The sequence below is a fragment of the Haliaeetus albicilla genome, chromosome 16 (assembly GCF_947461875.1).
Source record: "Haliaeetus albicilla chromosome 16, bHalAlb1.1, whole genome shotgun sequence".
Classification (NCBI taxonomy): domain Eukaryota; kingdom Metazoa; phylum Chordata; class Aves; order Accipitriformes; family Accipitridae; genus Haliaeetus; species Haliaeetus albicilla.
In genome coordinates, this window is record NC_091498.1 from 2,338,176 (window position 1) to 2,363,212 (window position 25,037).

A 25,037-nucleotide genomic window follows, 5' to 3' on the forward strand; every position below is an offset into this window, starting at 1 on the left:
TTTGCTCTTTACGCTTTAAGTGATGCATTTACTTTGAAACGAGCCTTCCCTCTGGATTCTTCACCTGACAGCTCTGTTACAATGCACTGTCCCTAACCAAAAGCAACTTTCTTTGGCAGTTCTACCAAGTCATACGTGTGGAAATCCAGGAAGGCTGCAGAATGGGATTCAGCAAGGGACAACGTTCAGCATCGGGGACAAAGTGAGATACAGCTGTAATCCAGGCTTCTTTTTGGAAGGACACGCGTTGCTCACGTGCCATGCCAATTCGGAAAACAGTGCCTCTTGGGATTTTCCTCTCCCCTTCTGCAGAGGTAAAGTGCCCTCTCTTCATCTGGAACAAGCCACAATGAAACGGGATTTAATGAGCTGTTTGGGGTTGGGAAAAACTTCATCGACTGTAAGCTGGATTTAAAAGACTTGAAAACTAAATATGACATAGTTAATATTGAGGTTCCTTTTTATTGGATTCCTTAAAGCTGCCAGGGTTTGGGTGAATAATAGGAAGGTTATGAAGTGCTCAAAGTATTCAAAATGCTGCACAGCTACTTTAACTTCAATTTCTTTGTCTAAGGTGGGGGTGGGGAGGAGGAAGCAGGAATATTATCCATAAGACAAGGTACCTACCCAAGATCATGCAGGTTTTCTAGATCAAACAGTAGAAAATGAGACTGGATTTTCTGCTTTCTGCAATGTCAAGCTGGCTTCCCTGGTGGCACGTTCCACAGTGATTCTGGTGCTTTGCCTGTAAAGAAATGTGAGTCTGTGCAGCGTGCTGCTGTGCTGTGGGTTGCTGGCAGTGGGGCTGGCAGCCTCAGACAGGGGATGCAACATGGGAGGTAAAATCTGGCCTTTGTTTGAAAAGGCTGGCCAGCTTTCCTGTAAGCCCTTTTGGAGTAGGGAAACTTAGATTCCTTTATCAGTATAGAGAGCTTCTTGCTAATTCTCTGTGGCCACGAGGGACTAGAGGGTCTGTAAATATACAAGTGTCTGTGTTGTTTTACCAAAACAGTTGCTGCTGCTTTGAAGTCTTTTCCCCTCAATTTCTTGTGTACTTCAGCAGAGCATCTTATATTGATTCTTTTTATTGACTCTGCTTGTGCAATCAATCAGCAGTTCTAAGCTGTAGCATAAATCTTGAATTTAAAGTGAGCAAATACTGTTTGCTTGGTGTGTTTTTAAATACTTGCTTGAATGAGTTACACAGCAGTCATGTGTGCTACTTAGTGTATTTCTTGTACACTTACCTACTGTTTGGGGACCAAGGGCTTTATACAACTGAAGGAGTGGTTCATACAGCCAAGCTGACACTGGAGAAGGACAGCTGTCATTGCCATTTCACTATGATCAGTTATGATTCTTTGCTTTTCCTTCGAATTAGGACTCTTACTGTAAGATTTTTTTTTTAAATTTTGTTTTTCTAATTTCACTGGAAGTCCATGCAGGAAAAACATTCACTGAAATTCAACCTTGAGAGTATGCAAAGCAATATCCTTTTTAGAAGAGAAGGAAATGATCTGCATTAATGGACCAGTGTTTCCTACAGTCTGACAGCATTTCTCTGATAGCAGCCTTCCTTTGGAGGAAGGCAATATCTTCTTGCCCTGCTATTATTCAGACATTTGTGTAGTAGAGCCCAATAAGGGAGGGATTATCTTTTGACTCCGACAGGCGTTGAAGTCAAAGGTTGGCATCATTGTAATTTTTGTGAGCCCTGCTGCAGATAGAGTAAAAGACTGTTTTTGCATTTTTGTCTTGAACTGCCCAACTCACTTTTAATTTTAATGCTACCATTTCAATCTTGAATCTAGCAATGATGGTGGTGGCATCTGATATACTTCAGAATGGAGGAATATTCAATTCTCTGGTGCTTGCATCAGTGCTGTGTGAATTGCTCTGATGGCAGCAAAATATGTGCTTGTTAGGTGCACCTGTGTAGCAATGTGCCTGGAGGTAGCCACTCGTTTTTAGTAGATCTGGTCCTGATCCTTCAAGACTTTACCTCAAGTAAAACTTCAAGGCATTTTTTTGGAGGCAGGCACCAGAAATCTCATGTAACATTTATATCTTGTTCCAGGCAAGTAGTAAGTAGCAAAGACAGTCTGCAAATTGACTTGCTGAATTTGAAAACCAGCTGCACTCCTTTGACCATAAGTAGGCTTTCAGCAGTTAGACATTTGTGCTTGGCTGATAAACTGGTGATACAGACTTCAGTTGTTGCAAGGGGCAAAAAGGTTTGCATACTGACAAACAGGTTTATGCTGCCTTCTGTGGGGAAAAGAATGTTTTCAAAACTGTTGCCTGAAGAAGAATATATATTTTCCTTGAGAGAGAAAAGACCTTTGTGGCCTATGTAGCTTACAATTCTATTAATAGTGGCTTACTGGTATTTTTCACCTGAAAGTTTGTTAAATATATGTATTCTTTTCTTTTTTCTAATATAAGTTGGAGATGGGTCATGCTGCTGGGTCAGATCCTGACAAATGGAGATGAGAAGTGCTTCTAGCTGAGCAGGTGTTAAAAATCTCAGGAGCTGCTATCTTGGGAATAGACTTGTCATGTCACTGCAAAAGACAGTGTTTGGTCTTTCCTTTCCTTCTTTCCCTCCTCTCCAGTATAATGGCAGAGGTATGAGACCAGTGTTGAAAGCAGTGTAAGTTTCTACCATGCTGATCGATACCCTCTTTTGGTTTCTTTATGCTCTTTTCTTTGTGCTTGTCTTCCTCTTTGTAACATCCTTTTTAATATATTGTTAGCCTTGTCTCTATTCCAGTCTTCATGCATTGAAATAACTGTAGATGCAAAGAAATGCATGGTAGAAAAGAATAAGAAACAAAGGTGTTTGAGAGGATGTGCCAGGACAGCAACACTTTGAAGGACTGGTGTGGCTTAGCTGCTTTTTCTTCAGAGGAGTTGTCTGCACTCCCTTTACTCAACTCTCAGTTTATAATTACAGGGGTTTTTTTTATAAAGGACAAGTGTAATCTCAATGAGAAAGCAGAGTAGGAAGGAATTCCGGATGCAGAGCGAATGGCTTGGTGAAGTGTGTCTTTGCAGAGCCAGTGAGAGTAGCTAGTGCTGCAGCTTGCCAGTGGTTTTGAAAGCACAGTTATATCAAAATTGATTCTTGGACTCTCTGCTAAAAGAGACTATAAATTCAGTCTGCACAGACTTTGCTCTGGTGAGTTATGTTTCTTGCTTACGTGGCAGGAAGGATTAAAACTGCAGTGATCTCATTCAGGGAGCACCAAAGCAGCAGCAAATGACATCTCCATGCTGATCTGCAAAGTAGGAGAGCACAGAACTGGGTGGCAGCTGTGGCTGCCCAGAAGAGAAGCTTGGCTGTGCCTGGTAGACCATGTGTAACTCAGAAATTTGCCTCGAGGACTGAAAGTCCTTGGTGAGTCTGGGTCAGACTGTAAAATCTGGACTAAGCTGACATTTATCCCATGTATATAATGTGTGTCAGAAGTATCTGGAATGGTTTCTTCATTCCATCTTGTGTGTTTTTACATGCTTTCTGCACAATTGTTCTGTATTAACAGAATGAAATGTGGCCTAGTACTTAATCTAAAGGGGGCTTTAAGCTGAGTCCTACAAGCGTAGCTGTATTTTTATCTTGATAGTTGGTATGCTGGAGGCAAAACCCCAGCAGACTTGGAATGCTGTCTTCTGTGCTGCTGTAGCCATGGAAGGAACAACCCTCACCTGAGTCAGCTGATTTCAAATAAAGCAAAATGTTGTGTTTGAAGCACCAAAAGAATATCCAGAAACATCTGAATCTGTTTTGTAAAGCGCTTTCATGCATGTGGAGAGAAGTGTTGCCCAGACTGTTTGCTGAATTTAAGTAGAACTGATAGGTTTATGATTCTGGTAGGCGGTTGAGTAAAAATTCAGTAAGCCGGCTGAAAAGTTGAGAACATTTGCGAAGCTACTTTTTAAGCGTATCAAATATGCATAATCTCATTAAAAGTGGTCTGTTTTACTGTAACTCAAACAGCTGCTTAGACTGCACTGTGCCCAAAATAATTGAAGGGCTGTTCAAGAAGATTTTAGAAGATTGTAGAATATGTTTAAACAGTAACAATCTCTACAAACTTTGGAAGTGTGTATTTAGAGGTGGATGGGAAGGGAATACATTTTCCATTAAATACCTTTTGCAATGGCAGTTTTTCAAGGAATTTAAATTAAAAACTCCCCTTTTAATAAAAAAAAAAGCCAAAACCACCATACCTTTGGCTAGATCTTCAGCTACTGTAAGTTAGTTTATTCACATAAAAAAATGTAGTCCTCTTGTTTAAGAATTCTAACGCAGCATTAAGTCAAAATTCTTTAGCATATTCTCCATCGCCTCCTGTATTCCTTCTCGTACAAGAACAACTTTAATGTACCAGATCCAGTCTCAGACTTCCCAGTCCCCAGTAGTAAACGTGGCTGAGAACTTGCTGATAGGAGTTGCTTCTTCCAAGCCCCCATTGCATTTGCTCTTGGGTGTGTGTAAGGGTTCTGTGTACACCTGAGCTGCGTGAATGCATGATCATAGTGAGAAGCAAGTGTTTGGCCAAGAGCAGCACCTATGCCCTTGAACAGGGTGTTCGCATACAGAGGCTGGATTGCTTGCAGGTGTCTCATGGTAGTGGTGTAGGACCTTATTTGCAAAGATACTTTGAATAGTTGCCTAGAGCCAATAGCAGCCAGGCAACAATAATGTTTAACGTGTTATGTAGGAGATAGCTGCCCCTCTGGAGGTAAGTGTATCTTAAGAATAAATTGCCTTTTCAGATCCCCGTGAGTTGCTGAAGCAGCTAATGACCTTGTTCCTGCTCTGTCTTGCTGCTAGGCATGCGGTCTGAGAGTTCACTGGCAAAGAATCTTTTTCGCATCTATTTTTTTCTAGCGTCTGCAGGGGCACTTATTCATGAGAAATTAAATTTGAACATACCAGTAAACTGTTATGCTTTTTGGCTAGAACCCATTCATCCTCTAAAAAGCATTTCTATTCTGTCTGTCAGAGGGAGGGGTTTGGAAGTAGCCCTATTATTTTTTGCATGGACCTTCTTTGGAGGTCCCACTGTGGATCTTGTGTATGATGTATTGAAGTTTGAAGGATTTTCTGGTGCTTGGACTAGACGCGAGATCTTTCAGCCTAAATTTATTGATGAGTCTAACTGCACTTCAGTGTCTGTGAATAACTTTTAATTCACTGGCAATAGGATTGCAGCAAATAGATAACTTTGACTGTTGTTAAATACCAGGGAATAGAGCATTGAGTTGGGATTTCAGTGGCCTCTTTCAGTCCTGGCTTTGGCTGCTAGAATGGCCCAGAAGTAGTTGCATGTCTGTCTGCATGTCTGTTTTTTTATCATATTTTTTTCTGCCTCTCCTGCTTGCCGTGGGCTCCGCAGTAATCAGCGATACGCCATCCCAGTCTGAGCACAGAAGCAGTTGCAAAGGGCCATGATCTCCACTGGGGCTTAGAAGCGTCAGTGCAACCTGTGTAGTGTGTTAATGCAGTACAAACAATATGTTTTAGCCTGGGGTGTTCTATCTCAATCACTTGCCATCAGCCACTGGGAAGCATGTGTCTGCCTGTGCCTTCTGCTTGTTCAGGTGGCTGGCTGCACTGGGGTAGCAGATGGCCACGAGAAAGAAAGGTTGGCATGTATGTTTGTCTTTGTCTTTCAAGTTTCATGAGTTAGAGGCTGCAAATTTCAGCTCTACTGATAGCACAAGACACTAATTCCTGAAAAAGTCTAAAAGCTGAAGGATCCTCCTGAGCAGCCCTGCAGAATTGTCCTGCCCTTTCCTTAGGTGCTGATGACCCATTGTGCTTAAATGTTCTCACCTGTGTTAAATTTCAGTTTGGAGGGTGGTGGGGTTTTTTAATAGTTTGTAATGAAAATAAGTGTTTATAATGTGAGGCCCTAAGCTCCTTGACTAAAGCATCTGAAATGCTGCTCTGTAATACATGTTGTAAAGTTAACAGGCTTTTCTTAGCAGCATTCCAAATAATGCTGAGCTGATGCTGCGTGTACGAGAGCAGTGAGCTGCCCTGGCACTAGACAAATTAATTCTTGTCTTCCTTTATCTTCCTGCCCATGGTTTCTTTAGATCCTCCTCCTTTAATTGCTTTAATAGCTCCTGGTGATAAAATTCAGGTTGTAAAAATGAAAAAACTTGCAGCAAACAGGAGATCCAGTATATGATGAGGAAATGTCACTGCTAGATTTCTGAATGAGTGGTTAAGTTTTTACCACTGTGATTTTGGTAACAACATACATTTCCGTAAGAAATCAGAGCAAAGAAAGACGTGTAAGGCAGGTATGTGGGATAATCCACTCCTTTTCTATTAGATTTCTATTAAATACCGTGTTTGTACTCTTAAGTCCTGTTGTCCCAACCCTTGGTGGGTTTCTGTTGCTGATGAAGGTGCTGAGATTTATGTGAGTTGGAAACCAACCTCTGTCCCTGCTTCTTAGTCACTGAATTCCTGGTGATTTTCCTCCAGCTTGGCTGGCTATGCAGGTGGGAGGAAAGTTGCAGAAAACATCTCAGAGGATCCTAATCAGCAATAAGGGATGGAACAGAAAACGCAGGCAACAACATGAGGAAATGGTGTCCTGACAGCAAGACGTGTTATGCCGAGAACTGCCTTCCCAGGGAAGTGGTAGCAGCTCTGTCACTTGGGGTGTTGAAAATTAGACTAAAGAAATCACTAGTAAGTGTATGGTGGGGAATAAGCTGGTACTTGCCAGGAGACACAGGCTGACCTAATAGGATTTTGCGTCCCTAGACATCTTTGTTCCTTAATAGGGTGTGGTAAAACACACCCTGACAAAAACAGTGCGGCTTTTAAAGCTTTGCTTTGAATTTGGGCTTACTCTTTTTTGATGTACTGCTTTGTGCATTTCAGTGAAATCTGATAACTTGCGTTCTGTTTCCAGCTGATGATGCTTGTGGAGGGACTTTGCGGGGACAGAGCGGAATAATCTCAAGCCCTCATTTTCCTTTGGAGTATGGCAATAATGCAGACTGCACGTGGACTATTCTCGCTGAACCTGGAGACACTATTGCTCTGGTTTTCATGGATTTTCAACTGGAAGATGGATATGATGTTTTAGAAGTTGCTGGAACAGAGGGGTCTTCGCTCTGGTAAGTTACTACTGGCCATACTTTGTTGTGGTCTGTACAGTCATGTATTACCTGCTGATGTTTTTTGTGCAGAGATCCAAACTTCATAGGATGTTCTGAGTGAACAGTTTGTGCCTGAGTGAGGGTAGTTCCCAGTTATTCCCAGTCACAGGCTGTAGTTGCTACCTTCTAATGAAACTCCCTGGGATGCTTTTTATTTGCTCGGTAAACTTTGTAGTGACTGTTGTCTATTTTAAATTATGTCCTCTGCCATAAGATTTCTTAGTGTAGCTGGTTAGAAGAAATAAAGAATTTAAACCCAAAACAACACCCAACATTTCAAACCCCAAGAAACCCCGCTCAGACATTGTCATGCTCAAACCTTGTTTTTGCTAAATTGTTTTCTGATTATCGCTAAACACGTTACTGACAAGTTGACATACTGTTAATGAACTTTCGGCAAATGTTTCTACAGATCAGTTTGTCCTTTGGACAGAAGGCTATGTATAGAATTTCAGTACCCCTCTCACCCCATTGTTTGTTTGAGCAATGCTTTCAGAAATGCTTTTATGTATAATAAATGCCACACTGATTTTTTTTTTATATATAAGAGCTACCCAGATGATCAATGCTATGAAGTCTGAAGTGAGGGCTTACAGAAGGAATTTGACATATTGGTTATATCGCTTTTATAGGAAAGGACAGCTCTCTCTAGTTGATCTAGACACTGTGATCTTCTGCACTGTGCACTCAACAAACAGTTAAAAGTCCTAACTAGCAGCAAATGCAAGGGAGTAGTCTTAAACCCGACATCCCTCTGGAAGGGGAAGAATTAAGCATTTGAAGTAATTAGGTGTTGCCTGGGATTATCAGCAGGAAGTTAAATTACGATTATTTATGAGGATTCTCTCGCAGCCACAAATAACATTCATTTCAGTAATTTATACTTGCCTGGCAATTATGGGGGAATAGGATTTGACTGTTTAGGATGTGTTGATGTGAGAGAAGTTGCCATTTACCGTGTACCAATTGTTTACTGTTCCCAGGACCCCTTTCAAAATTAGATGTTGCAGTTTCATGGAAAAAAACCCCTGGTTTTATTAGCATGTGTTAATATTTTCGGGCACTGTTAGTTTTTAGCCGTTATGTACTGCAGTGAGGATCAGTCATCTGTGGTATGTGGTAAAGATGAATGTAGCTAGTTAAGAAACATTATTCAGCCTGGAGGTGTTGCCAGTGCAGCACTGTGTCTTGTCATATCAAAAATAAAACAATGCCTGTCAGAGTGAACCTGCTGGAAAAAAATTAATAAACTACCCATAAATACAGCATAGTAGAAATTAAAAAATGGCAAATGTGTCTTAGAAAATTAAGCCCTTTGACTTTCAGTAGTACATGTATGTGTGCACGCACTCTTTTAAAAAGGAGATTTAGTAGCTCTTTTAAAGGTAGTATGTTTTACAGATGTCGGTTTTGGGGCCTTGTCAGAGGGAATAATGATGTATTTACTTTCCTTCTTCGCCCTTCCCCGCCAAGAGCCCATGTGCTGCATCTTTAATGATGCCTTTCCTCCAAATGTATTTTCACAGGGAGTTGGATGAACTCTGCGAGCTGTAACAGTGGTGGACTCTTGTTTGAATCAGCTGGTAGAGCAGCCCAGGCGAGATGCACTGTGTTAATGAGTGAAACACAGATCACACAAACATGAATTTCATCCAGGGCTCATGGAAGAAGCTGTTCCTGCTTTTTGAGGTTCATCCTGCACTTTTATAGGGCCATAAAATACACACAGGCAAGATAAACACGCCAGTCAATTCAAGGAGATCTCATTTAGTATTCTTGAGAAGTAAACTTTTCAGTCTCATAAGCAGAATTGCAAAGAGTCTTATTTTGTATTTCATTTTTCAAAGCTGGCCTTCACAACTCAGAGCCTGATAATTAAATTCAGATGACTCATTTTTCCCTTTTTTTAATAATTTTTGCCCATGGGGGAAAAACACTGGAGCTCCTATCTCCTCTTTAAACATGTTGATATGATTCAGCTTGAAAATATAGCTTAAAAACCTTTTTCCCCTCTGTCTATGAAAACCTAGTTTTAATTATTGGTAATATGGGAGATAGACTTGCAGCCAAATAAACTATTCTATTGAAGTATATTGCAGCTAAATATTTCATTTCCTAAGCATTATAAATAGTTTTAATCTGGTCCAGAGATGTACACAAATAAACAAAATTAAATTTCATCTGGAGTATAATTCATATGTATTTTCAAGCTATGGAATATTATACAATGGTAGTATTTATGAGACCACCACTCAGCACATTAAACTTGACTTGGCCTGCACTTAGTAAAAAATCTCCTGCATTGTCATTTACCCTCTCCTCTTTAAAAATAGATGCTTTGTTGTTTTTTAATGACCCAGGTTCCCTTAACCTCTTGCCTTCCGCGGTCGCCACAGCTGTATCCGCTGCATTGCACGTTGATCTCGGCGCACACAACTGCTCCCCAGAGAATCCCGTTACGAGTTTCATTTGGTGCCTGACCTGTCGGATGTGAATCCTGCAATAAGTCTTGAAAGGGAAAGGGCATTGCAGGTCTGAGCATCCATACGTCAAGCAGAGCAATAGAGGTTGAGTAGCTATTTGAGACATATTAATAAAATAACACATTTACAGCTCTTTTAACTGCTATTGCAGTTTCTGTCATGGGACCTTGGGACTAGATTTCCTTGACAGGTGAGAAATAAAATTCTGCTGAGCAGAGAACAGGAGGAGAAAAAAGTAGCAGCGTGAAAAAGAGCCCGTCAGATTAGAAAGGACAATTTGGGGGGTCTCTAGGCTAGAAAGAAAAATTGGAAGGATGGCAGTAGCTGCCCTGTTCTCCTTTGAGGTCAGCTGGAGTGGCCATCCTAATCATGGCCCTTCTCTGCTAGAGCAGGGATGCACTGGACACGGAGAGGGATATGGAGTATGTATGTTCTGTTATGTCATTATTCCCTGACTTTTTTTGTCTTCAGGACTTGGGGTTCTCTTCCCCCTCATTTTGTACTAGCTGAGGGATCTGAAAGGATTAATGAAATTCTTTTCTGTAAATACATGTAGAAGAAGAAAATCCCTCAAAGCAGCTCGGGCTCTGGTCCTTAAGGGAACTGAGCTCCGTTGGTCATGTGCTTTGTGTCAGTCTCTGCTCAGAGCTGACTAAATCCCTTGGCTAGCACTTCTCAGGAATATCTGCTGATTACGGCTGTTCCATGGTACCTGCTGTAAAGCTTTCTTCAGTGGCGAGCATCCCTGTGGGTGCTCAACTTCTCTGAAAATACCAAGGCGTTTCAAGCTGAGCACCTAAAGCATCCCAAGACGGTGTCTGATGACGAGGTCCTGGATGGCGCTGAACCTGCTCTGTGTCCCAGCCTTGTCTTCCCTTTAATAGCTCAGTGATGGCTCGGAAGCTTTGGGTAGGTTTTGCTTTAAAATCCTGCCTTTGATCTCCTGCATGTTCTTCTGTGAGTCCTTAGAGAAGTTGCTTGGGGGATGTCTGAGGTGGCAGGATGGGAACTCCTGCGGGGTCGGTAGGAGCCTGGGTCTTGCAGCTCAGTACTGGTGGCTGTACCCTTTTGTCACACCTCCAGCATCGATCTGTCCCCTGAAGATTTAGAGAAAGTAGGAACGTGCTGTGCAGCAATTGCTTGGCTGCACTGCGCACGCTTTCATAGAGGGTGAGTTTTTGCTTTGCCTGTGGCGGAAGAGGTCTGGATTTCCTATATTGGTGCATATTTGCTGCAGTTTAAGTATATGCAAACAATGAAAATGTGGATGTCTCTTGCACTTCTTTCTATCATCTGTTTAGAGCTCATCTAGCTGGTCTGGGACCTGTATCTAATATTAGGCATAACAACTTGTATTCTGATTATTAAAGCATTGTGCTGCTATTGCCAGAGAAGGTGGTGGTGTAGGAAATGACTAATAATCCAATTTATGTATGTGTGTTTACAGGAATTGACTAAGATCAAGTGTATGTTTTGCTGGGTATAATGCTGATATTTAGCAAAGAAGGTTTTGGCAGTCATTCCAGTATAGCTGAAGCAGGCAAGATGGGTACAAGATAGAAGCCTTCTTCTTGGGCTATGCAGAGCCACAGGCAACAGAGTTCCTCTAGAGCAGGGATTTTCAAAGTTGTGGAAATCTGGGAAGGCAGTCTAATGTTTGCCTTATAAAGATTCTTTTATGCTATTGAGTTGGAAAGTAGGAGGAAGTGAAGAGGAGACGCTGTAAGCTTCAGCCTGTCTGCTGAACGGGTAAGCAGCTAGTGATAGCCTTTCCCCCCAGAACAATGTTTGGTGTTCCACGGCTATTTGTTCCACCTATGAAACTATTTAGAAACCTCTGCTCCTGCCAAATGAATTAGTTCCATGACAAAACTAACAAGTATCTCATTTGTCTGACTATGACAGACTGGCATGTTTTGAAGGTTCAGTAGATGTTTCTAATTTTCAGGTGGGAAATTTACTTTGAGATGTAGATGACTTCTTCATTAATGAGGCTTTTAAAATCTTTTGTAGCTATGTTGCATTTTGCAACTGTATAGGGTAGGTGATGAGAATCCAAATTGGTAGGAGGGACAGTGATTTTAGTTAGGAGAGGTGCTCCTGTTGCTGCTACATCGCAGTGTGGTGATTTTTGGATCAAAAAATAGTACAGTATGTGAAGGGTCAGAACCTTTTTGGGTTGTTCTTTAGCCTTTTATTAGGTTCTAGTGCAGCAATTAACCCTCTTCCCCCTTGCTGTCCATAAACTTATTTCACTTAATCTTCTTGCTTCAGCTCAGCTGAAACTATATGTTACCTGGTAAAGCACCTCATGGTATCATGCTGAGAAGTTGTGTGTTGACCTGGGAATATGATTTGCTTTTGAATTACTTCCTTCACTTGCTGCTGGGCCCTTGTTTTTCTATCGAAATGTTGAGCCTGCTTAGCCCAACCCATAGAAATCCCACCATAGCTTGGGAATGGAAACTGCTGTTGTTGCTTATGTTTTTCTTCTGAGCAATCCAGGCTGTGCCTATCCTACTGAATTACAATCCACTGTGGTGTGTCGCATTTCCTCTTGAACTTAATTACGTTTCTTTATTTCTTATTGCAACTTTTACTGAGTGTGGCTACATTTTTGAAAATTCAAATGTGTATCTTTGAAAGAAAGAAATGAAGCTGACAATTTCCAGATGCCACCCACTCCCTTTTATTTTTTAATGTTTCGTGGTCCTTTAAAAACTGCTTTCTCCTCAGTTGCCTCTCTTGTGTATTTTGTTCCAGGAGGACATGAGCACATACTGAATTGCCATATTAAGGCAGAGTCTTGGTCTGTGGTATCTTTCTTCCCTATGATCCTCCTACTGACTTAATTATCCTACTTTATGGAACACAAGTCTAACTTTAGGGGGGTTGCATCATCTGTCATGTTGCCCCTCTGCTGCCCTCCCACTCTTTGAGTCTTCCCTTGTCATTTCCTGGGGAAATATTTCCTTGATTTTTTTGTTAATAATTCCATTCTAAGTGAATGCAGTGGGAGAAGCAGGGCTTTAAGTGGGGAACTGCCAAATCGCTGGGGTTTATTCCTGTCTGAATCCAGTTCCTCCTCTTCATTTTGCCTTTTCAGCCTTGGAGCCATATTTTGCTTGTCTTGCACAAATGCTTTCCTTCTCCTCAGGACTGTTTTTGCACTTAATTTGGGTAGAATTTGGTTTTACCTTTGCCTCTTAATTTCCTAGAAGCAAGGGAGCATGCCTTAATGTGTTCATGTGTATTATTTTGCATTACTTTTCTAGCACAACTGCCTTGTGTGAAAGCAACACAGGCATCTTGCTCTGCTTCAGAGGTGCTGTGGTACAGATGTTGAGCAATGGGTAAAAACAAAAGGGACCACGTGCTGGGATGAGCCTGGGAGGAGAACTGAGGACCTTTGAATTTAAGGTTCCTCTGCTTAGTTTTCTAACATCTTCCTTTCTGGAGCTGAGCCAGGAGACCCCTTTCAGATGTCAGCCCTTTCTGGAAAAGCATTTTGGAAGTTCTCTCTAGTTCCTGTGTTTTTGCAGAGAGTTGAGTTAGGGGGAAGAATGGTTGGAGGAATCACCTATGTTTCAGCAGCTCCTCTTAACTGTTGCTGACTTTATTTCTTTCCTTGTCATTATCTGCAGTTGACCTTTCCCTCCCCACCACCCTTGTCTATCTAAGTGGTTTCTAATACTCATTAAAGTTCTCCTATGCGAGATGTGCTTTGTGCTTCCTTCTTGATGCCGGTTATTTCGTACCACTGGCCAGGCTAATTTATTTGCACATCTTGTGCTCCATCTGTAAAAGATTAGAGTACCTGTGTTCTGGAAGGTCACAGTTTCAGATGATGGTAACGTTGGTTGGTGAAAAACTGTTCTCTATATGTGCTCCTAATGAACCAACCTATTTCCTTTATATCAAAGCAGCTTCTGATCCTTAGATAGCTGTCTCAGAGCTTTTAGCATTGTATTTTCATCTCGGACCTCAGTCGATGTCTGGTGAAGTCAATGGAAAGACTTTGGCTCCAAAGGGCTTGTGGATCAGGCTTCGGTGTATTGTCACTTAATAAAGCGCATTCTTGCCACCAAATTGCAGCTCAGGAGCTGTGGGTCTGCATCTGATGTTGCTGCTGGTTGTACTGATGCTGCTGCTACCAGTGCAGGTTAGTGGGAGGGTGCTTGCAGGGATCTTGCAGACTTTGCATTACAAAAAACAACTGCCCAGCACGTGTCGTAGCCGAGAACGGGCCCTCTCCACTGTGCTCTCCCCCCGTGCTCCCCAGCAACTGCCGTTCTTTGCAGGGATTCTATAACACAGATTGCCTGATGGCTGCTTTAGAATTATTTTCATCTCAACTTGCCACTTCCTTTTTGATGATTTTTTTTTTTCCCCCCAGTAAGTAATTGCTTTTATTTGAAAGTTGACAAGCATTATCCTGCCCTGGTCCATGCGTGAGGCTGAAGACTTGAAGTTTATAGTGTGTCTTGAAATAACTTACTGCATCGCTAGTTATAGCCTAGATAATGCAACTGTGAGGTTTTTTCCTGTGCAATGAATTAAGCTTCCTTATTGTAAGAGCTAGTTAACTAATGGATACTTTATCTGTAATATTCAGATGTTTTTCTTCCATGGTAATGTTTTCCATAAGGCAGCGAATGACTAAAAAACATGTGTGAGGTGGCTTTTGAAATCCATATTTAAATTTCAGTTACATCTTTGTTGGGATCTGGAAAACAGACTTCCTTATTTGACTGATACGGTTTAATTTCATTTTTCTTCTAAAGCATTTATAGTGCTTTTAATTAGAAACAAATTCTACAAAGGCTTTAAAGCTCTAAAACATTGTCTTATTGGGAAATAGTCTTCTTGCAAAACCCACACTTCTCTTAGAAGGTGTATTCTCTGGAGATAGCATTTGTGAGTTTGTCAGAAACCAGACCATCCCTGCTGAGGCAGCCAACTTCTGAAAAGCCTGCAACTCTCCTCGCTGACAGTGCAGTGGTGGTGGGTCCCTTGCTGCCTCTGGCGTGTGTGTCAGCTCTCTGGGATGTACCAGCCTTTGTAGCTTGCTGTACTGCACTTCAGGCCTTATCTTAATATGGATCTGCAGTATGAAGAACAGGAATTTGTAGGTCAGTGAGCTGATTTCTCCCTGATGGGAGACAGCTGGTACAGTATTGGGAGCCCTCAGTTCCTGGTGGTAGCTGAGAGGTAGAGCTGATTGCTTCCCTAGTGAATGCAAATGATTCCTGAGCATCTTGAGGGCTGGTCTGAAGTTGAAGGGGATTGATAATGCTTTGTGGAAAGTAGTTTCTGTAGACTAGTAATGCAGATTGTCCTAGAGCTCCTTGGCCTGTTGCACTACGGAAATAGCTGGGAAATTCTGGAAGTAAGGGCTGATCAGGGGAGGATGGTATTTAAAGATGTTCTGTAGTTTAGCATATATTTCTGGTAGGGAAGGGAAGATATCAGCTGTACCCCAGCTGAAAATAATGATGTGCAGACTATGTTAGCTCTCATCAGCTAAGGACTAGTTGACAATACATGCAACTCCTTCCTGAAGTCTCAGCGTGGCCAAACACAGAGGCAGCAGAACTCGCTTCTCCTTGCTGCTGGCTGCCCATCCTTCTTTAGGGAGGTGTGTGCTCAGTGCTTCTGAAAGCCTGAACTGCTCTTCTGCCAGGAGTGTGGCAGAGGGAGAGACTTTTGTGACAAATTACAATGAAAGGGCCTCATGACCTCTCCCACTCATGTTTCATTCAATAAAACATGATTAGATTTCATATACCACTTTCTGGCTAATCTTATTTTTCCATGCATTAATATGATTAATTCTATTTGCTAGATAGTAGAGAGCATTTAATGAATATTCAGGCTGGCTTTTTAAGCCAAGGAAGATGATACTTTTAGGCTGAAAATTACCCTGATCATGTTTTAATTGTCCCTTTTATCCCAGTTTGTCCTTCTTTGTTGTTTGGTCACCTCCAAGGTAGAGAGAACCCTATGCGAAGGCTGCTGTTGTGTGGACTGCACCTCAAGGGATGAGGTGCAGGAAGGCCTTTAGTGTGTGTGTGGGAAAATCCCTGAAGGTTACTAAATGAAAAAAAATATTTAGCTATTTCTGTCCTGGATGCAAACACATGTTGGAAGGAAAAACAGACAGGCTTGTTTGCAAGAACACTCAATACCTGCAAGCTGAAGAGTGTTTTTGAAAGACAGACCTCATGCAAATTGGTATAACACAACTGGCTGAAAAAACACTGGTAATCTCAAGAGTACTCTCTGGATGTGACTCAAAATATAACTGACCATATAGATTGTAAAATGGTGAATATTATTTGGCAGGGGAAGGAGACTTTGCGTAAGTGCAAATGGTGTCACAGGTTGTAAGAAGTTACACATCGGGGGACCTCTTTTAAAACACCATGTCTCTTCCCCTGCTGTTACAGTGGGACACTGAGCTTTCCCAGTTTAAGCAAGGATTTGGTCAAATGTTGGTGGGAAAGATCAACTGACTTCACTTCAAGGGGCTCCCAGGAGATGTCTCTACCTTCCCATTGCGTTTTTTTCTTGCTCAGAAACCAATTCATGTCATTTTCTGTGCGAGGCTCCACCATTGTTTAAGCTAGCTGAGGATGTGCATATGCAGAGGGGTCTCCCTTTGCAGAGGTATTCACTGTGTTGAGGGAGTTGCGTTTGTGTGTCAAAATCTGTCTGCCAGAGCTGATAATAGTCATGTTTTACACTGCTCACCCTTATCTACAACTTCAAAGTGAGAGAGCGGAGACATCTCTGCAGCTGTTTTAGTACTTTCAAAGACTTCTTTCTTCCGGGGTTTCTTTGTGGGCCCATTCATGGCTGCTTTCTTATATCTACAAGTTGTGTTGAAGAATGTAAGTACTTTGTTTTCAGATATCACCTGTTTTATAAAACATATTTTTACATGATCTTTGCCTGCTGGGTTTTCTTCCTTGGGTTCACTGCAGCTGCTTCCCATACGAAAGCATGTGCTTGTTCACCTGTGTTCAATGTCTGCAGCTCTCCTTCACGTGCTGTAGGTAGAAGTCACAACTGATAGATTCAGTTTGGTGCTGAATTAGTCTCTCCTGTTGAAAATGATTCTTTTGGATGTCTGATGCTAGCATATTGCATGTACTGCAATTAAACTACAACTCCCTTCTAATTTGCATTATATGCTAATTCATTAAAGTTGGGGAAGAATTGCATTTAGCATGGTTTGCATAAGCTCAAGCTGTGAAGGTGTCATTTATTTTTTGACAATTCTCAGATGATACGCATCTCTCCAATCTGATCTTTCTACTTTCTAGAAATATTTAAAGTGCATGAAATACAGGGAAGAAATATCTATAGAGAGCCTACTTTTAGGAGATGTTTGCTGGCTGCTAAGGGTAATGTGGTAAAGTACGTATGTGTTGTTTTCTGCTTTTTAGACTAAGTGTAGCCCTCTAGCAAGATGGAGGTGTCAGATCAGCACCTTCCAGTCATGAGCAGTTGCAGAAGAGAAGTGTAAGAGGCCTCTGAACGCTCTTGGTGGCAGGCTCTCGGAAGTCAGTCTCTCCTGTATAAACAGGGGTTGGATCGATATCTTGCTACGTAGCAAGCTGGTAGTAAACCAAATTTTAGGTGGGGAGGAAGGATGTTCTCGTGCATTGGATTTGCTTTCATTTTACTGTCACGGTGGGCAAGCAGCTTATCACCGCACCTTTGTCTCTGGTGTGTTCAAGCCCTTTGGTCCAGCCTCTTCCTGTTTAGATTGTGGCTGAGATTTGGGTTTGTGGACTGGTGATATCAACATAATAACAGGTTTATGAGGTAATACATCAGATTGTGACTCAGGAGAACTGAACTTGGCAATAACATGTTGTGAGCTTCTGTTTTTCCTTCCCTTGCTTTTTGTTTCGAAGGTAAGCTACTGAAGTTGGGGATTTTCTCTGTTAATTTAGAGCTGACTCAACAGCATCTTGTTTCTCTTTTGGGGGTTTAGGTACAGGACCCATTCCCTGTTTCATCTAGGATGATAGAATATTTGGATAGCTGTCGTGGTTTAACCCCAGCCAGCAACTAAGCACCACGCAGCCGCTCACTCGCTCCCCCCCCATCCAGTGGGATGGGGGAGAAAATCAGGAAAAGAAGTAAAACTCCTGGGTTGAGATAAGAACGGTTTAATAGAACAGAAAAGAAGAGACTAATAATGATAATGATAACACTAATAAAATGACAACAGTAGTAATAAAAGGATTGGAACGTACAAATGATGCGCAGGGCAATTGCTCACCACCCTCCGACCGACACCCAGCCAGTCCCCAAGCGGCGAATCCCTGCCCCCCCCCCTTCCCAGTTCCTAAACTAGATGGGACGTCACATGGTATGGAATACACTGTTGGCCAGTTTGGGTCAGGTGCCCTGGCTGGGCATGAGAAGCTGAAAAATCCTTGACTGTAGTCTAAACACTACTGAGCAACAACTGAAAACATCAGTGTTATCAACATTCTTCACATACTGAACTCAAAACATAGCACTGTACCAGCTACTAGGAAGACAGTTAACTACATCCCAGCTGAAACCAGGACAATAGCACAAAGCTTAAATATATTACTGTTGATTGATACAGGTTTTGAGGTTCTTCTGAGGCTGGTATTAGCTGCATTCCTTCAATCTATGCAGATGTGCTCTCAGTTTGTACAGAGATACAGCAAGGAGCTTTATTTTAGAAGAAGCTTCTGGTCTGATCTTCACGCTTGAACAGCTCCACCACCCTTCCCCAGGTATTCTTGGAGAAAGAGGCTGTGAGATGGAGTGTAGACATGGAGACAGGGGAGGAAAATTTCAGTGTTTCAGGGATTAGAGAAACACTAATGTGTTTTGTTACAGTTCCTCTCAACAGAACAGATTAAATAAAGTGTTACCGCAGCCCTCGCTGCAGCCATAGAAATGGAAGAACTATTTGGGTTAAGAATTAGAAAGTGTGTTTTCAGAGCTAGTCCGTTGTATTTAAGATATATATTGACATATCTATATTCTGTGACATGTATCCTGACAAATATGACGGAGTACAAAAACATATATATTTAGCTAGCCCAACTTCTGCAATTTGATAGCTGTAGTACAGTCCTGGTGGAGGCCTTTTGTCCTTGAGTAACAACCTTTCAGCTAAAGTGAAAAAATTGACTTCTGTTCCTGTGTTTTGCTTACTGCAGGCTGACCTGCTGCTGCTTTAAAAATTAAAGATGACCCTGGCAAGGAGCAGTAATGGGATAAGCAGTAGAGCACAGAGACTGTTTTCTGTTCCCAATCCCTGTGATGTTTCTGGAAGTGAGCTATTCACAGGGAGGCTCCTGAATTCATAAATGAGGAGGGTGTTGCAAAATATGTATTAAAGTGAAAGGCCTAATAGTAGTTCAGAATTGGTTAATACAGTATCACCTAGTAAAGCACTGTCTGAAATATTAGGTGGTGGAACCCTGAACTGTGCATCCTCAATGTGAGATGTTTCTTTCCAGAGTTTGTTGTTTCTTTAAGAAGTTAGTCCAAAACCTGGTTCTGAGCTCAGGGAACAAGAATGGGTTGCCAGACAGAAATAATGATTTCTGTGGTGGGATGTAGGAGTAAAACAATGAATTCTACAAGTTTTCTTGCACCTTGGTATCTGTGTTTCTCTGTGCTTCGAAATCCAGTGTTTTTCTTTCTGCACTGGGAGGTGCTGGCACTGATGGGTCTTGGCACAGGTACAGTTTTGTCTCACATGCTGCTTGACTCAAGCATGGACTGCAAATCTAGTAGTAGCAGTGATTAAATGCAGACAATCTAAATATCTTGCCTCTTAACGTCTCTGGTATCTTGTACGCAGGGATCTAATCGGCCTTCCCAAAGCCCAGATGGGGAGGGAAGTCATGGGTTTGGATTCATGTGGCTACTAGATTTTGCTGCTGCTTCTTGGTGGCATTTTGTTTTGTCATGGCAGGTCGTGATCTCTTTAGCTCATGCTGAGTTTGTTTTTGACAGTCTTGACTGTTTTACAATATGGATGTTTTGATTCTTACTCACAGGGACCTTTCTTGTGGCTGGATTTATAGCGGAGATCAGGAAGATGTCAGGGCATCAGTAAATATCAGAGGATTAGTAATAGACAAAATGTTGTCAATGGCTAATGTCTAATGAATGTTTTCCTGGCCACAGTAAGCTGGAATTTTCCAAGACTCTGGAAAACTAGGGGCATTAGGGTGCTCTGCTGGTGTGGTTCTGTGTAAAGGGCGATTCCTGCCTTGTACAAGTCCAAAAAGGCAAAAGGTGAGTAGCTGCTTCCCTGCCACTATGGTGACCCACGATTTGTCTCTTGTCAGTGAACTGTTAAGAGTTGCTTTTTTACCAGTGACCTGAAAACTTGATCAGCCTTCTCCACGCTTTTACAATAGGCATGTTGCTTTGATACTTCCCAGTTGGAGCACGGGGGAAATACCCATCTCTGCATGCTTTCCTTTATCCCCTTGTCTTCATTCTGCACTTTCTAAATTAATTTTTATAATCATCTTTTAAATGATGGAGCAGTTCAAATTAGTTCTTTTCGTCAGAATTACCTGCATTAAAGATCTCCCTTAAAAAGAAAGGCATAAAAGTAATTAATTGCTTCAATTATAATAATGTGGCTTAGCTTGTGGTTTTCTGTTAGAAAAACCTGTTTTTGATAAGTCAGCTGTTCTTAAAAGGGAAAAAATAAAAGCGCTTCAGGCTGGAAGCTGGCATGAAGGAATTTTGAAATAAGGTTGTTCGTTCTGTAATATAACAGAATAAATTAACACCATCGATCCTGGAGCGGTGCCCTGTGCTCGGAACAGCCTGATGGGCAGGGGAGTGCTTGGAGAGGATATTTTTTTTGCCCGGTCACAGATGCTTTATATGACTTAACAAATATCCTTTGGTTTTTATAAAGCCACACTGGAATTTCTGGAGCCTGGAAGAAAGTCAAAAGGAAGGGAAAACTAAAGGAAAATCCTGAAAGAAGTTTCAAAGCCAGCCTGTGCAGTGTTGGGTGACTGGGTGCCTGGATATTGAAAACCTACTTTGTGTGAGTGGCTGAGGACCCCCCGTGATGGTAGAAGGGGGGGCAGGTTGACCAAACACTTGCTTCAAGCCTGCCTCCCTTCACCGGATAACTTTGGGCTGCTGCATCAGAGAGGATCTCCCAGGCTGGAACGGACAGGGAGGTGGCACAGGGTGATGCTCAGGATCACAGTGCCCTGCTCTTCTGTTCCTTCTGCTGCTTGGGGACTGTTACACCTCCCTCTGCCTTCTCCCCCTGCGCTTTTTGTGCTCCAGGCACGGCTGCACCCCAGGTGCTGGGGCTCGGTGGGCACCCGTGCTAGCAAAGTGGTGCTGCTGCTTACTGAGTGATGTCCTGGTGCAAACCCAGACGTTGGGGCTCTAACGTGTCCGATGAGGCATCCGTGGGTTTTACATCTTACTGCTTTTAAGTGGTGCCAGAAGTGCACGGGCCTCTTATTCCAACCCAAACGCAGGGATTTTAAAAGGCTGACTGATTTCTTGTTGTAGTTAATGGGCTGTATTAGGTGTACTGCGGGAAGTGGTTCCTGATTGTAAGAACATCCAGTATGAAAAGCTTGGGCAGTTCTGTCCGCTTTGCTCGATGTGTGTGCAATCACTGCAGGCAGAGGAAAGCTTGCAGTAAAAGTCTTTTGGTCTTTCTGAATTCAGATAATGCATGCTCTGGTTTGAGCTTCATCTCCAGTTTAAAAAAGAAAAAGCTCATAAGCATCTATATTGTCACAGTTTCTCTAAAAATAAAAACAGAAAATGTTTAAGCAGGAGGGTCTGTATATTGCTGCTCGACATCTGTCTGCCTGTCCCCACTGCCCCCCAACAAGAAACTCTCAAAAGTAGGAGGACCTCAAGTGACTATTGTTAAGAGCATGTTGTCACTGATTTTGTTTTCTTAAACCTCCTAAGGAACTATAGATTTTTAGCATGAAATTAATATATTGGAATTTTTGTGGGAAGAATAAAATACTCATTAAATTTTGCAACCCTGGATTATGTACAAAATGGAGCTTGCAATTAAAATTCATTTTGAAGCAAGTTAACGGAAGTTTTGTTAATGTTTAACATCTTTATTGGTGTCATTCTTTGTAAATTTGAACTAATTGAGTCCAATGAGACAAAGTAATAGATTCTGCATTTGCTGTGGATGCCAGTGCTCGCTTTATTTTTGGCGCTTTTCCTCTTCCTTTGTGCAAAGTCTGATTTTAATAAGTTGGCAAAAAAGTAACTGTTTTGCTTTTTATGCCAAATTATCAAGAATCCGTCTTCCTAAATCTCTGAAAGACTTCAATGAATCTTTGGTAAAGACTTGATGCTTGCTTACCTCCACTAACTCCAAGATGTTTGCTGCTGTGAAGTTCAGGAGATTTCAAATCTGGATTTTTAAAATTTTCCTTCTAAACATTCTATTAAGACAACTTGCAACTGCTCTGGGCATGTAAAAGTCTCAGATGGACTGGAGGCTGTATCCGGACCTTTACACCGAAGTTCTGAGGCTTCCTTAACTGAAACATAAGCCAGTGTGAAATGTTTGGAATTGTGAATTCCGTGTTTCTTCCTCTCCTTAAATATTTTTCTGGGATCCTTTTCTTAAGCAGTTTATAGGTAGCAATAGAAGTAATGGAAAATATTTCCCAGTATGTGGCTGCCATAATAAATCTGAGACCAGAACCTGACCTCGGCAGAGCTTTGAAACTCCCTTTGGCTTGCAGGTTAGAAGATGTCAGCCTTTGCAGAGTTAGTGGTTTGTAAGACTCTTCCCAGCAAAGTCGTATTGAACTAAAGTTCAATACAATCAAGTGAGAATATCTTTAACGGGCTGCAGGCTCTGCTACTGTGGCTGCACCAAGCCTCTAACGCTATAAACAATGTAGAGCTTGGAATAGGCTGTTAATGGCACTGTATTGATTGAGGGGTAGAAAGTTCATCTAAACTGTGGATAATTCTGGTAATTTCCTTGCAGGTTTGACTTCTGTGTAGCTAGAATTTCTGCACCAAGCTTTGACTTACAAGTAGCAATGCTAATAAACATGTTAATGTACGTCCCTGCTTTCAGTTGTAAAGCTGCAAGGTTTCTTTGTAAGGCCACTTGCTATGTCAGTTCTTCAGATGCCTTGGCTCAAGTGTAACATTGAACTCCTGCAAGGGGGATGCTAGGGTCCTCATAAAGCAGGTTGGGATTTCACAACGTTATAGACCGGCTGCAGCCTAGGATGTTGTTGGTCTGCTTGCTGCAAGGTGACGCAGCCTCGTCCACCAGGACCCTCAAGTTGTTCTCTGCAAAGCTGCTCTCCAGCCAGCAAGCCCCCAGCCTGTACTGATGCATGGAGTTACTCCTCCCCTGGGGCAGGACTTTGCGTTTCCCTTTGAACTTCATGAGATTTCTGTCTGCGCGTTTTGTCAGCCTACTGAGTTCCCCCCCCAGGATGGCAATACACCCATCTGGTATGTCAGCAGGTCCCTGAGTTTTGTGTTGTCTTCAGGCTTGCTGAGTCTGTGCTCTGTCCCATCAACCAGGTCATTAACGAAGGTATAAAACAGTATTGGCCCCACATTAACTATTGTGTAACGGTGGTTTGGTTTTTTTTCTCCAATAGAAAGTGGACTGTTAATGTCTGCTGCCTTTCTCTGAATGCTGTCATAGTCTGTTTAATTTCAGACTGAAGCATGTGTTTCAGGATTTTTTATCTGATCAAACACTTGGAAATACAGAATGATAGGCAAGCGTGGAGCAATCTGCTCCGGTGACACAATTCACATCAGTTGAGGAGACCGAGTGGAAAAGATGCAGATTGATCTCCTCTGAGAATCTGGAAGAGGAAGAGAAACTGTTATAGCAGCAAAGAGCACACAGAAGGCAGGTTTAAAAAAAAAAAAATAATAAAGTAAAACCCACCGACAGTGCTTTCAAGTAGTCAACAGTTTCTGCAGTTGGAATATTTCATGTTGTGTGAAGGTCACCCACACAGACTTCTTAAAAGGGACGTTTTGCCCTTGTACAGTTCTTATTCTGCTGTCTTGGCAACTTTAATATGTCTGCTCAGGTGTTACAGGCCTCTTCATCTTCCAGAGAAAGCACATTGAGTAATACCCAACACAACGAGTGTTTGTGTTGGTCACTGGAGGGAAGAGACCGGCCCAAGGTCCTGCAACAAACCTGTGGCGTAGGCGAGTTCTGACGCTCAGCCCACACCAAGCCCTCGCAAGCGCTGTTGCCATCTGATAAAGCTGCTCTCAAGTGCAGCGAGGAAGGATTAATGTGCTTGTTTTGTCTTAGCTGTGTTGGATGCAAGGCAGCGTTTCATTCAGCATCAGGATCAAGTCAAGCGGTGAACTCGTCATTGATTTCTTGAGGAACGAGGTCAGCCTGGGGTGTGTTTTTGCCCCTTTAAAATGTAAGCCTCGCTGAAACCAAGTGGGTTGTGTGTTCTTCTCTTCATGCACATGTAGTAGCATCCTCTAATGCTAGTGGTGTTCATGTGCATGTGCCTGGAAGAGGAATGAATATCTTTCCCCTCCTGATCTAGTCAATATGGTGGGTCATCCAAATAAATGAATCAACAGTAATAGGCGGTTGTTAGATTACAGCTTTACCATCCCTGTCTTAGTCAAGTCCTACCTTACAAGCAACCACTGTGACTCTGCAGCTGACGCTTAATTTGCAGTTGCTGTTGAGTAAGTTCTCCAGTGTCTCGTAAATTCACAAGTAGGTATTTATGTATTTAATTTATTAATAATTTACTTAAAGTTCTGTGAGTACTTTTTTGTTAGTTGCTGTTCTAGGAAGCATAAAACTTCCTGCAGTGGAAGTGATGGAAAATATACTTTAGCAAATCAAGCAATTTATTACACATTTAATATTATCTTAACGGTGGTTGTGGTCTCCTAAATAGTAGTCTGAAATTTTTACTTTTCATGTAGAAAAGAATTTAATATTTTAATCATATTGTGCATGTTCATATTCTGTGGTATTTTATGCATAATATCACCCCCTAGAGAATTGCAAGTCTCGTCCCTCTGCCCGATTGAACATACCTGCTGTGGTTTTATGTGAGGTTAGGAAGAGCACAAGCAAATATTTATTTTATCAATCTAAATGATGAACTCTGGGAAAGACAAAATTGGGTCTGCCAGACTGCTGCTCTAATTGTAGTTCTGATAACTTAGCACCTGCTTTTTTTTAGTAACTGGTATCCAATAAAAGAAACAGATGGGTTTGTCGTTCAGTGGGATCGGCACGCTTTTGAAGACCTGTTTCATTATCTTCACTCCGATTTGGAATTAAGG

At 42.0% G+C, this 25,037-nt stretch overlaps 1 protein-coding gene across 1 annotated transcript in view; it reads left to right on the forward strand.

The window, feature by feature from the left end:
- CSMD2 (CUB and Sushi multiple domains 2) overlaps positions 1-25,037 on the forward strand; it is a 311,633-nt gene that overhangs the window by 81,176 nt on the left and 205,420 nt on the right. Inside the window, exons 4-5 of the mRNA XM_069802931.1 lie at positions 120-314; positions 6,945-7,152. Of these exons, the coding sequence (XP_069659032.1) occupies positions 120-314; positions 6,945-7,152 (403 nt within the window). The remainder of the gene's footprint in view (positions 1-119; positions 315-6,944; positions 7,153-25,037) is intronic.